Source organism: Ammodytes marinus (assembly GCF_949987685.1).
Source record: "Ammodytes marinus genome assembly, chromosome: 2".
Classification (NCBI taxonomy): Eukaryota; Metazoa; Chordata; class Actinopteri; order Uranoscopiformes; family Ammodytidae; genus Ammodytes; species Ammodytes marinus.
Genome location: NC_137231.1, coordinates 10,983,078 through 10,999,138, shown reverse-complemented (window position 1 = coordinate 10,999,138; position 16,061 = coordinate 10,983,078). Strand labels below are relative to the sequence as shown.

The following is a 16,061-nucleotide window of genomic DNA, read 5'->3' as shown; positions in this document are numbered from 1 at the left end:
AAAAGGAGGAGATACATTTCCATGAAACAGAGGGTTGACCAAAAAGTCAAACACAGAGGGACAGGGGGACTTGACATTTAGGGGGAATCTCAGTTGGTAAAATGTCATAGATTTCAGCCACACACACACACATTCATCAGCCTTTGCCGCTGGTCTTCATTAGAGCAGACATTGGGGTCAATGAGCACACGAGCACACACACACAAAGACAGTCACCCACACACACACACACACAAAAACTTGCCTGAGGCAAAAGTTTAGAAAAATCACCAGAAATGTCCCCTGTTGGCTCGATGGTCCCCTGTTGGTGGAGGTGCTATGACGTCAAAGTCCACTTTTACACTGGTACACAGGTGCGCATACACACACACACACACACACACACACACACACACACACACACACACACACACACACACACATGCTCATTCCTTTTCAAACTCTACACTGTTTTTTTCCCTCCACTGTGGCAGGTCTGAGATGGGTGCTCAGAGGGTGCTCCAGGTGGATCTGAAATTGGAGAGCTTTCCAGAGCCTGTGGGCAGCCGCTGGATGGCCTGGCAGGTGGAGTACCCGGCCAGTCTCGCCGCCACACAAGAGGCTGAGACGGAGATCCGGCTGGCACAGGAGGACCTAGCGGGTATCGTGCCCCTGGCCATGGTGAGTGATGCCTCTTCCAGCTCAGTGCCTCGCCCACGTAGCTGGCTGCACACGTTATCACTCTGAGTGAACTGGTGTACACTGATAATGTAGAACACCATATTCGTTCAATTTTCAACTATGAATCTACAAATCACCATTTGTATATTTTATTTCGGCACATGAAGGATCTGCTTTGCATTGGAAATGGCTGGGAATTGCTGGACTTTAAATGTAGTGGGCAGAGGAATGCATTCATTAACTGGCCACATGTTTTAATACAGATTTTCAATTAAGTGATTAATAACAAAAATAGTATCTTCAAGTCAAGGCAAGTTTATTTATATAGCACAATTCAGACACAAGGCCATTCAAAGTGCTTTACAGGGGCAAGATTAAAATACATAAAACACATTAGAAAAGCGATTGAATAGAAATAAAACATTTAAAAGCAAATGAATAGAAGTAGAACATTTAAATAAAATAAAATGTAAACAGAAAAGTCTTCAGAATCGATTTAAAAGAACTGAGAGTTGCAGCAGACCTCAAGTTTTCTGGGAGTTTGTTCCAGATATTTGGTGCATAAAAACTAAAAGCTGCTTCTCCTTGTTTAGTCCTAACTCTGGACACTGTAAGTAGACCTGTCCCACTCCCTTCATTAAAACATTTGAATAGCAAGCAGGGTATTTGATTATACATTAAAAAAATAAACGTAGTTCCCTGCCATTAAAATATACCCGTAGCATGCCTGCTGTCGAGTGCCACCCAATTCTTAAAAGCATCTAAAGGCAACATGTATTATATTTATTACAAATAGCTCTTAAACTACTCAGCATAGAAAAACTCAAATTAGTCCTATGTTGAACTTCTCATTGTAGTATTGCTACTTTTACTCAAGTAAATGATTTGGATAGTTCTGTAGACCTGTGCCTGCCCAGTGTGTTTAGGAGCAGGGCAGGGAGACTGCAGCTGTAGCTCCCAGCAGCTCTCAGATGGGGGGGGGGTCTAGTGTCTGGCTCTAGCCTGGGGGTAAGCCTGGAGCTGTCTGTCTACCTCATCCACAGCACAGCAAACTCTGCTGCGTGAAGATTAAACAAAGCTCTTCCTATAGAACTTTAACACAAACAGCCTTTTCCAGCGTCTTTGTTTAGCTACACCCAGAGAGCAACGCTATCTGATTTCGATCAAGAACATTCGGGTGAAAAAGTGAGCGACATCGGTTGTGTTGTTGACTAAAGAGAAAAGATGTGCGGTTGCATCAGCGCTGATTACTAAAGCAAAACATGCATTCATTTCTATTTCCATGCCACTGATTTGCATCATACGTACCTGACTGTTGTGTCAATGTTGTTCTCTAAGTATTGCCCGTAGCTGTGTAGATGATAGATGTGTGTGTGGGAGGCAGTTCTTGGATTCAGAGAAATGTGGCACATCTTCTCCCCCTGATCCTTCCCCGGGATAATTGAGGCTGTCTAACGACGCCGTATTGTTCGAGTGCTTTCTCTCACATCACTTCTCTTATGTATCAACAGCTTGCCTTGCTCTAGGAATATACAGTTTTCCACTGCTCACAGAAATAGAATTGACCAAATAGTCTTCGCTATTGCTTTTAAATAAAACATTTCTTCGATTGATTGATTTGATTTAATTTCTGGCTGGTTGTGCAAGAGCATATCACAGGAAATACTGTTGTTTCTGTGGAATGAATGCCGTGTACGGAGTGCACACCCCTCCAAAATTTAAACACGCACTCATCAATCAATTCCAAAACTTGTCTGCTCTTTCACTCTCATTATTCTGCTCATCTTGTGCAGAAGAAGAGATTTTATGGCTGGCCATAAATCATGTAACTTTTTTTCACAGTGGCAAAAATCCATCTCAATTAACCTGATATTACAATATTTGCTAAACTTGGCTAAATCAATTAGGGGCAGGATAATTTAGGCAGGAGCCTCTCAGAACATAAGATGAATAGTGTTTCATGTGTAATAAAACTGATGATATACTGTGCGTATGTGTGTGCATGTGTGTGCGTGAGTGTGTTTGTGTGTGTGTGTGTGTGTGTGTGTTTTTGTGTTTAATGAAAGACTTGATTTCCCCTTTTCCTAACCTTAATTTGCTATTTTGTTCAGAGGTGCTGTCAGTATGTCAGTGAAGGCACCGATATTGAGTATTGAAATGGATAATTCTTACTCATCACCTGACTTTTGATGAAAGGAGGCTGATTGCACAACTTTATTTCATTATGATTTTGCTCCCCCTGTAAGGCCACACTTTTCTACTTCATTTCATTTCAAGTGCTTTCTCCCGCGCAGACAGCTTCCCTAAGGTGCACAGCATCTCCCAGCCACCCCCTTGGTACTTAACGCACAACACAAATACTTATACATGCAGAAACATTCAGAACTCATTACCTACTCTGTCTGGGTCCCTCTGTCCCCCTTTTTCTCTCCCCCCCACTCAAACACGCACACACACAGACACACACACACACACTCACTCACACATACCCACACGCACGCATATAAGGCTTTTGCAATCTGCATGCACCAATATGAGAGAAGCACACGAGCGAGAAAGAGGAAGGCTGAATTAGATTACTTGGGATCACTGTGGCATGAAAGGCCCGCTGATAAGTTCCTCTCCCTTCCCCCTGCTACACTCTTTGCTGTAAGAAAAGAGGAAGTAAGGTAATGTAAAAGCAGGGCCGTCAACCCACACACCGACACATACACAAATACACACAAACAAATCTTCCCCTCCATCACAACATTGCCTTCACCAAAGAGAAAACAAACTCAGTGATTCCGATAGAAACAAGATTTCTGCAACCAGAACTGAAGTCACGGTAATAGAGTAGTGAAGGTGGAGATGTAGCAGAAAAAATAATATATGAAATGCAGACAGACAGAATACACCGTTATCAAATGCTGGAACACGATTAGCTGTATGAAAGTGTTCTGGGAAAAAATTTGCACGGTATGGAAATATAAGGAACCACGCTGAGCAGTGGTCAGACCTAATAACTCAAAGATGTCTGCGTGCAACAGTGCACATCCAACATCAGTTATTTTACTACTACACACTCTTCTTGGCTGTACTTTTCTTCTAGTTTTCTCCAGATGTACAGCAAGTTGACTGACCATAATACATTTTCCACACGCCTTACACGAGGAATCCTTATGTTTTGGCCTTGGAATCGCGTGTTCCAGGATTTTAAATTACAAGGCAGCCTTGGCTTGAAATTGAAACTAAAGCTTAGGCAGTATTCAGCAACTGATCTGAAATATGGTATTTTTTTCATTTTGGCAAGCTTTACACATTACTTACACCACTGGTCAAAGTTAAGTCTGATATTCGTGTTGCACCTCTTTTTTCATCCTGTTACTCCTGAGACAAAAATCTAGGTCTAAAGAGCCCAATAATGAAATGAACATGGCCTCAAGCTGGGGTTGCAGACTGTAATGTTAATCCTCAATGGGATCAACAATTTTAGCAATATTACACCACAGAAAGTCAGCACAAATATCGAAGAAGATCGCTTCATGGAGCTTCGGAAGAATTGTGTTTCTCTAGCTGCCTTTGTATAGCCACAGTGGCTTTGTATAACTTGTAAAGATGAACTAAAATGCCTACAAGTCGAATTGGGGTCCTTTTTTATTGTATTCTTTGCAATAGTGAATCTTTGTTACAAGCAGTCGACAGTAAATCAAGGTTACGGATGAGGAAAGAAAAGAAGGGCAGGAACAGACGGAGAGGGAAAAATGGGTGTTTTCAGAGATAGTGCAGAGTGGGAAACACAAGGGGATATTCTCCAATCTTTTTTAATCAAGTTGAGAGGGGAGTCTTCACAGAGCACTCTGAAGGCATCTGTTGACATAACGGCGCTTTGGTTTTGCTCTGGAAGGTCCTTTCATCTTTGATTAGCACTAATTACTCTAATAGGTTAGACTGTATTTTGTCATAATTGAAAAGCGGCTGTACTTGTGATTTGACCAGAAACAATCTCATAAACTGAATGAGGATCCGTGACTGACCATGTCTCTAAAGGTTGTAATGTAATAAAGCTAATGACTATTAGTAATGGGAAGCTTGTTTTGGATTTGATCAAATTTACTGGCCTATTACATCGATGGCTCCTCAGACCCCGTCCCTTGCCCATTTACGGCGTGTTCTAAATTACCGCGCCCTTGCTGGAATTGATTATTATAAAAAGGTCTTTTCATTGAATTTTCCCAGCCAAGTGATGGGCTCTGCCACGGGTGACACCTCTGGGAAAACATGCGACATCGGCTTGAAAGACGAGCTCTTTCTTTCCTCTGCTCCCTTTGAAGAGGGCTCCTCCTGTGTGTGTTGTCGCAGACCCACCTGCATTGGGAAGGCTCGGAGCGCCGCTCACCACTTTGTCACCAATTTCAAACCTTCAAGCAGGAGTTTTGCAAATGCAGCAATTATTTCAAAGGGCGGAAAAATGAAAAGAGTATTCAAAAGTTTTTCTAGTCAGTTTAGAGGCGACGAAATGCCTCAGAACTCTTTCTGTCGAATGTAATATCGCTTACCTGTCCTGGACTGTCTTCTCTAGACTTTTACCTTTTTAGAGGTTTTTTTCTCCTCCTTTCTTCTCTCTCTTGTATGTGTTTCCGCTTGCCCCAGACAAACAATATATTATTATATATTACCGATGTAGATTAATTGCCTCCCTTGTCACCCCCTCCGCTTCCCTTCTGTTGGCATCCTCCATTTCACTTACAGTGTGTTTTTGGGTCATGTCGAGATGGATCTTGGAGGCAGTAATTGGATGCCTGAGCAGATTCGCCCTGCACAGTTGGAGACTGGTCCATTATCTTTTACCATGGTGAAGTAATACGCTCCTGTCCGGGCTGCCCTCATCATCATTACCCATGCTGTGGATGCCTGGTGATGGAGAGGGGAGCAGGAGGACAGGGCATACATCATATCTTCTTTCATCAGTCATCCCTGTTCCAAGACCAGACACCAAACTGTGCTCAGTCACACGAGCGTTTCGCTGGGCACAGTCGGGTTTCGAGGAGAAATGAAAGCAGCCGTTTGTATTCACGTGCCGCTCCAATGTATCGTTAAACAATACATCATCACCCTGGCCTTCTCTGGCCACTTCTGCCTGCACATGATAAAGCCATCTATCAACATCCTCCCAATGAATGTTTCATTTTGCTCCTTCCATTTCCATTCCCCCTCTGTTGCATTACACATCTTCTCTGCCCGGGCAAGTGAAATCTGGAGGGCCATTTATCAAACACATAGTTAGACAAAGAGACATAAGCACTTGTACGCCAGCTAATCCTGCAGAAAATGACGCATTGGGTGCAGGTAAATTCATGCAAGCTGTTTATCAGAGGTACTGTGTGTGTACGCATAGAAAGCAATTGATTAATGTCATTTTGATCCTTTTTAGTTGATCAGCATAAAACAAAATTTCTATATTTTATTCGGTTTAACTAAACAGGATATTTGTTTCCACACAGCGTGAGTTATACAATGAACAATAAGGGGTTGATGAATGGACCCCAAGCCAGCAATCCATTTACATCTACTACAGCTTAGAGGCTGACGAGGAAGTGGTAGCACTAATTGAGGCTGCCGCAGTGTGCACGAGGCACACATGTAATGCAGAATAAAATAACACCTCTTCACAAATGGTCACCTATTAAGCCGGAACACCTAACATTTTCCGTGCTCCTGAAATCCTGTGCAATCACAGGATCTCAAGTATAAGGAAGGACTGACTCATTGTCACCGTGTCTGCATGTACTGTAAAAAGTGAAGAAGTGAGTGGGTGAACCATTGCACTTTTTAATGACACTGCTACACACACACACACACACACACACACACACACACACACACACACCCACAGGGCCGCCGCTCCCTATACGCAGGGTACGCAGAGCGCGTAGGGCACCTTGTACCTGGGGGGGCCCCCCAAAAATATTTTTTTTATATATAGGGGAGAGTGGCCTAAGTTGTGCAACTTTTTACTTAAAGTGATTTTAAAGTGAGGCCTTGACGGTTATGTCTCCAACTCAAATATGTACATATATTTCAGGATGTTGTGCATCTGAATAAAAACTTTGGATCTGGAATAAACTGTTTAAGAAATATAGCTTTCGGAAAAAAAGTTGTCTTGTGGCACAACTTGCCCCCAGTGTGGTGTAAGTTGTGCCACAAGAGAGAATACCATGGGGTAAATTGTGCCATTGATATATATCTCATAAACTGTAATGCAAGACAAATCCATAAGACAATTACTTATTTAAGGTTTATTTAAAGTAAATATTTTACAAAGATTGAAGGTCAATTTTCTTAAACAAGGCCTAGCAGATCTAGGTGGTTTTGCCTGCAAAGCTCACAATGACAAAGTCACCATTATCATCTTTCTGGCCATCTGAACTCTCATCAGTGGTGTCGTTAAGTGGGATGGAGATGTCAGTCTCTTCTGAGCTACTGTAGACAATCACTTTCTTTTTGGTGACCAGCGTATACAGCCATGCCACTGGCACAACTCTCAGAAATGTACTTCGCACTAGTTGCTCCGTGCTTGTGACTGCCACCTGACAAATGTGATTGCCCCTCCATTTCTGCCTTTAAATCAAGGCTCAAAACCCATATGTACACCCTGGTTTTTCCTCCCCATTAACTATCTTACCTCTGCACTACTATCTTTGTTTATATTTGTGGATGTATGGGCTTTATGTCTTTTATTTTTGTTATTGTTATTTTACCTTCATTGTTTATCTACTGAATGCACTATGTACAGCACTTTGGACAGTGCAAACTGTCATAAATGTGCTTTTATAAATATATTTTACTTACTTACTTACTTATAACTCACATAGGCCCTTTGGCACAAATCACCCCAACTCCCGAATTTTGGATAATAGGCATGATGCAGCAGTTTAGGGCTGACATCATGCTAACTATATAGACACAAAGTGTAGCATACTAAAGCACTAAAACATGTGTCAAATATTTTCAAATGTTTCTATAATTGTTCAGACACAATAATCAAAAAACCATGATCATGGAAATTTTACTTTGAAAGGAAAAAAACTGTTTTTTGAGCTTACATGTGCTTATATCTTATTCCATGTTTCTCCCTTCTTTACAGGATGAGTCAAATGGATTGCTCTTCTTAAATATGTGGTCACATTTCCAATTTCTTCTATGGTTTTCTAGAAACAAGGGATGGCACACTTCCCCAACCGCACAGCTTAGGCCACTCTCCCCTATATACCTATATATATATATATTTTTTTTTATTACAAAGTAAAAGAGATGATCCAGGGGCCCTCCAAAATTGAGGTTTCTTAAAAAATTGCATGATTATCATAACATTACAAAAATATATAAATTAGTTATGAACAGGCCCATCATTGTTTTTTCTTAATTTTGTAACCTTACATATCACTCAATTCCTTTGCAAAGGCAGTTAGTAGGATACTAGGCAACTTTTTTCACACTTTAAGCTGTTCTTTCTGTTAGTAAATGCTGTTCGCAAAAACTCATCACTACAGCAAATGTGCCAAAAAGCAGTCTCGGAGAAGGGCAAAACATTTCCATCTTGGTATTTTTTTTGGGGGGGGGGGGGGCCTCACTGACAATTTAAGCTTAGGGCACCCAAAAGCTTAGCAGTGGTCCTGCACACACACAGGGAAACAGACACAGGGAAACAGATACTCAGAGGTTTAATGGTTAATTCTTCACTCAGGAAGACACTGAAGTGCTTTTGTAATTGAAAGGCTTAAAGTGAGTAGGATGGATTTGTTAACTTTTAAAACACACACTTACACAACCTCTCTTTGTGTTTGAGGTGTGTGATTACAGATTTGGAATAATACATTTTGCTGCTGCACTGCCTGCTTCTGCAAAGCTTGCTTATTACGGTGACATATGCAAAATGATCAGTCATTTGACCATTAAGAAAGCTAACCCCTCACAATGCCTGTGAAAGCTTCTCCAGCAAATGACTTGTTTACAGTGCAAATCTCAGAAGATGACTTGCATTTGGTTAAAACTTTATTTGGCTTTGCCTACAGAACATGGCTAAGACCTGTACCCTTTGGAACCACTTATTTTAGCTTCTCTAATTGAATGCTGTTCACCTTTATCCTCGTCACTAGGGCCGTCTCGCTTCTCCTGTCAGTTATGGTGAAAATAGTTGCCACAGCTGAGTACAAAAATACCCAAAAGAAGTAAAAAGGCATGGCTGGCCAGGCTGACAGATCAATCTCAGAATGACAGGCTCTGCACATGTCCATATCTCACATCTCCCCATAATTGTTAACATCCTGCTTCACATTCTGGCCCAGTTCTATTCATTCTGACTGTAATCTGGGCCCACTGAGGTTTGAGCAGAATGTGTTCACTTTTTTTAGGAGTAATGGACTCAACAGTGGCGCTGACCTTTGTGCCGGCTGAGAGAGGTCTGTGTCCAGAGGGCAGCTAAGCCGAGCTAAGCCAAGCTAAGCTGGCAGTATGGATCTCGATCAGAGCCGGGTGAAGGAATCAGACAGAGATCAGTGGGTCATCTCCCACAGGCATGGGCTGGCTGTTGGTGAAGAACTCTTGATCGATCGGCAGAGTGTGATAGATATCGGGCTGAAATTGAGCAGACTGGCGCGGTCAGGGTTGTTTCCTTTCCCCTTCTGGCCCCTGGGCCCCCGGCCACAATGGGCAAAAAGCAGGGGGCATCAATGAGACGTCACTATACACTATACAGACAGAGCCAGCATCAGTCATAGAAGCCTGCCAGCTCCCTCCCCTGAGCCCCTGCAGCTCTCTCTCATCTCTAGGGAGGCTGATAGCTGCTTCTGTCCCTGGTGTCTGACCTTGGGTTTTTTCTTCCAAAACTGAGACTGACTGTTGTTGAAATGTCGCCAAGGACACCCCGCTCCTCCCTCCTGACCCATTGAGTTGGATGTATTATAGGTATTGTATTCATGAGAATTGCAGGGGATTTGTCCTATAAAACCTAAAATATTATACTTCCACGTCCAGCCATGTTTTATTCACAAGCGCCTCTTCACAGGATGATGTGTGCTCTTCATGGCCACTGGGCTCCAGAGTGTGGCTCTGTCCTCGGCCTCAATAATCCCTTTAACTTTATTTTGAAAGTACAGACACTAATAAGCTTTCTGTCAATGTTCTTTTTTTATGAACAAGCGTGTTTACAAGAGATGCCCTGAGGATAAATGAACTCACCACCACAGAGTTTTATAACTTGAGTCCATAAACCTACCACACCACTTGCTGTCACACCGAAAATGTGTGGCCCTATAGAGAAATAAAACGTCAATGCGTGATGATGAGTATTAGGATACACTCTTTTCACTGTGGAAAATTAATTATACTGTCACCAACCCATATAGACTGAGGAATCAAGGAGCGTTCGTATACTGTATGTTCAATAATGGTATTCATATACTGTATGTGATGAGGATTTGTCCTGTCAGCAGTGTGTCACTGTGAAGGTTCCCCGCAGTCAAAGTTTACCTGTAAATCATTTCAGCTCATAAATGATTCAAGGCTGAGAGCAATTCAATGTGACTAAAACATCAATATTGTCCATTAACTGTTGTGTGGATCCTCCTGCATAACCGTCCACGCAGCGCAGATAAAGTATAGGGAGTTCTGGATATGTCATTGCTTGTCCTTCTTTTAAAGTAAAAAGAAAAATAATACAACATAAATCAATTACACCAGGTTTGGTACTTTCGGTCCAAGTGTGTGAATCAATTTTTCCATCAGGCACTGTGAGGACCTTTCCGTCTCTTACTGTTCTCTGATTAACCATGCCACTTTCAAAGTCACACTGGTTGGATCATCAAAAGTCTAAATAAGGTCAGACACCCGTGTAAAATGCTTTAGTCAAAAAAATAATAATTAAGTCAAGTATGGCTCAGATCTGAGAGTGGTATCGATCTTCCCATCTAACGTTCAACGTTTCGCAAAATTTCAACACACAAACATGTTCAATGAACAATCCCACAGGCTATGCACACAAAGAGAAGATTAGGAGGATCGAGGTAGCTGCAGCAACAACCGCGTTGGTGTGAGCGTATCACCAGAGCAATAGTTAAAAGGGGTTGGGTCAAAATGGCAGAATTGCACATTTTCTTGAGTAAGATTGGGTGTTATTTGTCAGCAGATTGCCAAGCAATGTTTGAATGAGCTGGTGATTGTGAGGCATGGAAGAAGCAGCATTTCATTGAGAGTGCTTTTCCTGAACAAATGCATTGCTCCATACCTGTTTGCTATGAAATTGTCCAAAGTAGAGCACATTTAAATTGAATAAAATTGAGTAAATGTTTTGCCACAAGTTTCATTGGTCACTGCTTTCCAAATGCGAGAAATGTACATACTAAATACTGTACATACTTATTTGTGATTACCTGCCACTATCTACTATGGAAATGAAATTACCTTTCTAAAGTGTCTCTTCATCTTTGAATGATGTACCTATACTGAAGTGGCCCTGGTCATGTCCACCAATTCTGATGCCCCAGTTCATTCTGTCTATACGATCATCACCATGACCTCCCATTATCTCTCCTTTTGAACTGACACTTTCCGATCTATTGTCAAAGTCCCCATCGAGTTAATCTTTTCACCAGCGACGGCCAACGGTAATGAGCGGAGATGGTATCTCTGACCGACCTGTACCTCAGACAGGGCCCTCTGGAGATGATAAGTCTTTGTGTGTCCACGTACTGCGGCCACCTCCATCCAGTTGACCGTGAAGAAAACCAGGAAAATGGAAAAAAGACCAGACAAGACAAGGGGAAGAACTGGCTCTTTCTTTGGAGAGCAAAGAGAGTGGGAAGAGAAGAGAAGAGATGGGGAAAGTGAGTGTCCCTCATTAAAAGGCAGTGTGTTGGCTTCACAACCATCCCACCGCTGCTTCAATGCGCTGTCATGCGGTGATGTATCGCTCTGCATGGTGCTACCAAGGCCTTTATTCCCACTCTCCTCCATGTTTCTCGCTTCAAGCCAATTAAACGCCCACTGGAATAGAAGGGAGGAAGTGCCATGTTGAGCATTGCACAATGCGGAGAGAGGAACTGATGAAAGGACACCTCTTTTTTCTCCGTCTTTTGCTTAATAGCTTCAGGACACCGTCTGAGTGGCGTTTAATGTTTATACGGCATATCATTCGATACCCCTCTACTCCCATTTCAGTCTCCTGCACGTACACACACTTGACTCACTAAGGGATGAAAATGTTTATCAGAACAATGAATATTTCATTTACCGTAGGTTAGTTGACTATTGGTATATACTTTATGGTCCTTTTTAATGATTTTGCTCTTGAAATGGCTTGAAAGATCATAAAGAGACTGATGTCCAATGACAAGTCGTCAATTACAGTGGTAAAAAACCCCAGATTAGGTGTTTTGGTTTATAGGGTTTTTTTTACTGCCCTGACTTGGGCTTCAGGTTTATCCGGACAGCTTGTTGGCTTTGGGACAGCCAAAGCAAATAAAGGGCTGACATGAAGAGGCGTACACACACTAAGCATATACTCTATGTTTACCACCTTCTCTTCCCTCTGCTGCCCCATGAATAATGCAGGGCCCTAAAATCCCAAACTCAACACTGGGCTTGACCTGTTCATTTGTTGCAGTGTAGCAAGGATGTCGGGGTCAGAATGTGGATGTGTTAGCACAGGGCAAAACGCAGAGGCTAATCGCAACACCAGAATGGGCAGCTTGGCTAATTCTCATGCTGCCCGTGTCACTCAGGCTGACACCATAAATCTCACTTATTTTCAGATCCGACCGAGACACGGGCAGAAATTACATCCCAGAGCACATTACAAGGCACAGCAGCGTGCTGAATGCTAACACAGAGATCCTTGATAAAGCAGACAGGCAGTTCTCCCCCAGATTATTGAACAAAAAGACTCCTATCTGTGAGACTTCGGGCAGTCGATTGGCTTGTAGCAAACACCAGCGTCAACAGTTGAGAATCAAATGAGCTGTAAGATATGTTTCATGCAACCTCTTAAACATGTTGTATTAGTGCATTTGTACAATTGGAACAATGCGTCTCATGTTCTTTGAAAAAGCATTTATATGACAAGTGCTATATATACTTGATATTGATATATTCATTTTTATTTCATTCATTTTCTGAAACAGACAGATAAAATGTGACATATTGAACTTGATTCACATAAATCCGTTCTGATTAATGCTTCCAATGGTGCCCCTCTTTTAAGGTGGTACATGTTATAACTATAGGGATTATACATTTCTGAATCATGTTTAGCTACAGTAAGTGCACAACTGTTAGCATGCAACATCATCACCATTTTAAATCAATTATCATAGGTGAAATGCTAATTGTTTTAGTTGCAAGGCTATGGCTTTTTCTCCTTCTACTAGGCGGGATTTCCAACCAGCCCAAGTCAGATCCCTTCAAACTATTGAGCTTCCAAAAAATAATGCACTCTGGTGTGCTATTTTTATTTTATTAAGGTCAGGGTTGGATTAGCCCTCAATAAATCACTGTCGCATTAGTCTTGAAACAATAATTTCCAAAAGGCTCAGGCTATACTGCAAATTGCATGATCTGTAATTATGTTAGCTTTGTCAGGAAATCGGTTCACTATTTGGCTTGTTTTACTTTTGCAAAACATTCACATTCCAGCTTCATATTTATCTATATGTTTTATAAATTGGAATTACTTTTAGCTCTTATCCTTTCTGTTCCTGAAATGAATGCACATAGGACAGATGTGAACAGTATATTTAGTAACGTCCTAATTTTCTGCAAGTAACACACTGAAGAAACATGGCTATGAAATAATTGTATTATTTGATGTATTAAAGGAGAAGTAAGTGATATATTTCTTAAATGTGTGTTAAATCACTCTACATTCATACAGCAATCACATTAACAGTATGCGCAGTTCATAATACAGGTCTCCCAGTCATCCAGCATTGCAATAATTGCCAGATAACATTTTGAGTATCCCGCTCGTTTTTATGCAATCAGGATCTCTGTGTTCGTGAAGGATGACTCGTTGCTCTCCATCGCAGCACTATCTGACGAAGACTGCTGCATGTTCATGTGGTTGTGACGTAGGAACGAGGTAGGGGACTGCTAACTGCAGTCACTTACAGGAAGTTAGCTAAAAGGACCATAGAACTTACTTCGCCTTTAATGACAGAAAACATGAAGAAAGGACAGAACTATGGTTGGAATAGAGTTAAGTGAAATTGGGGATATCCACCTTTATTATTTAGAAACTCATTCATTTCCGAACATAACAATCTGGTCATTTTAAAAGTTTACCACGCCAAAATTCCATTGTGTCTTCTTACAGACAAATGTAAGATGACTGAGACACTGCTGATGTGCACCACTGATCTCTATTTGGTGTTTAATTAGGCTGCCTATGTCTGAGTGTGTGGACCACTGATGCATCACTTTGGGATCCCGTTGTGGCTTATTACTAGCAGGCCCTGCTCTCAACCTGCTGCTGGGTCATCTCCAGCTGCTGTTATCTAACATTAGCCTCTGCTTTCACCAGATTCCAACCATTTACCCCATCATGTATTATAGATGACCCTCTGGAAATGGAGGAATCCCAGCAGACACACAATTAATTTACAGCAACCCTCGATTTTAAGGGGAATTGAATCAAAGTCAGTGGCACAGGGAGAGGGGAGTTTATATTGCTATATAACACTGTCACAGTCTATAAAATTGTAATGAAAAGCCATTGGAAGATTAAGTGTTTTTTTGTGATTCATTGGTATCTCTTGGCTCAGCTAATAATCATTTCACTCCAAAGCTGAATGGTCTCAGTAATTGATGCTTAAAAATGACAAGGCTCCTTTCAACCAAACTTAATCCTGCTTTTTTTAATGGCTTTCATTCACAAGCTCACAAACACAGAGTGAAGTATTTTAACAGGAAACTGAGTTAACAGGGCAGTGAACAAATCTTGCGTATTTTCCATTTGACAGTAGGATACTCACTGAGTAGGACAGGCATTGTTGCAGGGGCGTTTCTAGGAGTTGATCAGGTCTGGAGCTAAGCCTACCTAGAGGAAGTATTCTCTGTTTAGAAGAATGCTTACCTCAAAAGAATACCACTGAAATATCTTTCATGCTCGCAAAGCTTCAACACAGTGCGTAAAAAATAAATAGTTTCTTGGGGAGATTGCCCATTGAAATAAGGGATTTCACAGAGGGGCTTTTGTGTAACACCATCCCAATAAGAGAATGACTTTTGCTATGCTGTACAATTAGCTAAGTGATTTTGGTTCTCCAATAGCAAGAAGGCTATGTACGACGTTGCAGTATTGAGAAGTACAATTTGACCTAAATGGCATCTGTTTGTAATTGCAGCAATAACATTGTGTAATTGAAGTCCAATTTCTTTGGGCTGAATAAGCGGAAGAGACAATCCAATGTGCATGGGTGACAAAAGTTAACTCAAACTTATCTTAATTGGCCCCAATTATCTTATGTGACAATACTACTGTGAGTGAGTGTCTGTGTAAGGAAAGGTTAAGTTTTATGTTCAGTGTGATGAAGCTGTGCCATTGAAGTTAAAGAGCCAGGGCTGTCTCCACTGTTGAGGTCGCTCACTGAGAGTCTCTCTAATAATATAGTACAGGGCCAAATTGCTACCATGGTGTTTTTCACAAAGACACTAGGTCGAAGCTGATTGGCCAGAAAGTACTAATGTACACAGGATATACCCAACTGAATCCTGTCAGGTTTCACCATATATTTTATACAATACATTCAATAAATAGTAATTGATTTTTATAATTGAGCTGCATTTGTATGCCTGTTGTAAACACATGACAATTATTTATATCATTTAGATTTAGAAAAATGTAAAGGGAGCTTATAATTGGTAATCCTTGGAAACTTACTCTCACAACTAAACAACCAACTGTCGAGTGAATGCTGGCAAATGAGATCTTTTCTGAATGTAATGAAAAAATATCCAGTCAATAACCCATTATTATTCCACATACCTACATGATATAGCCAAGCAGCTTAATAGCATCATGGAGAAGAACACCCACCAAACTACTAATAACCGTTAGCTTAGCAGAGTGCTGTAACAGTCTGAGCTGGAGTGGAATTTGTGTGATGTGGTGTAGTTAATCTACCTTCATATTACCTGTTTAAGTGGATTCAATTGTATATTGATTTCAATTTAAGATTCATTAGATAGATAGCCAGTCAGGCTATACCTAGAAAAATGTAGATACCTACTGTTAACCCAGATGAACCATGTAGGGTAGATCATTAAGAAGGGTTACTTTATGGACAAGAAGGCTGAAAGGACAGTTCATTAGTGGATGCTACATTTACTTTTTTTTGTCTGCGAGGAGTGTGCATTAAGGCCCCTGA

At 41.3% G+C, this 16,061-nt stretch overlaps 1 protein-coding gene across 1 annotated transcript in view; it reads left to right on the top strand.

Moving 5' to 3' along the window:
• LOC307258180 (transmembrane protein 132C) overlaps window positions 1-16,061 on the top strand; it is a gene marked incomplete at both ends in the record, with an annotated part of 125,697 nt that overhangs the window by 91,095 nt on the left and 18,541 nt on the right. The window contains one exon of the mRNA XM_080037632.1: window positions 474-660. Coding sequence (XP_079893758.1) covers window positions 474-660 — 187 coding nt within the window. The remainder of the gene's footprint in view (window positions 1-473; window positions 661-16,061) is intronic.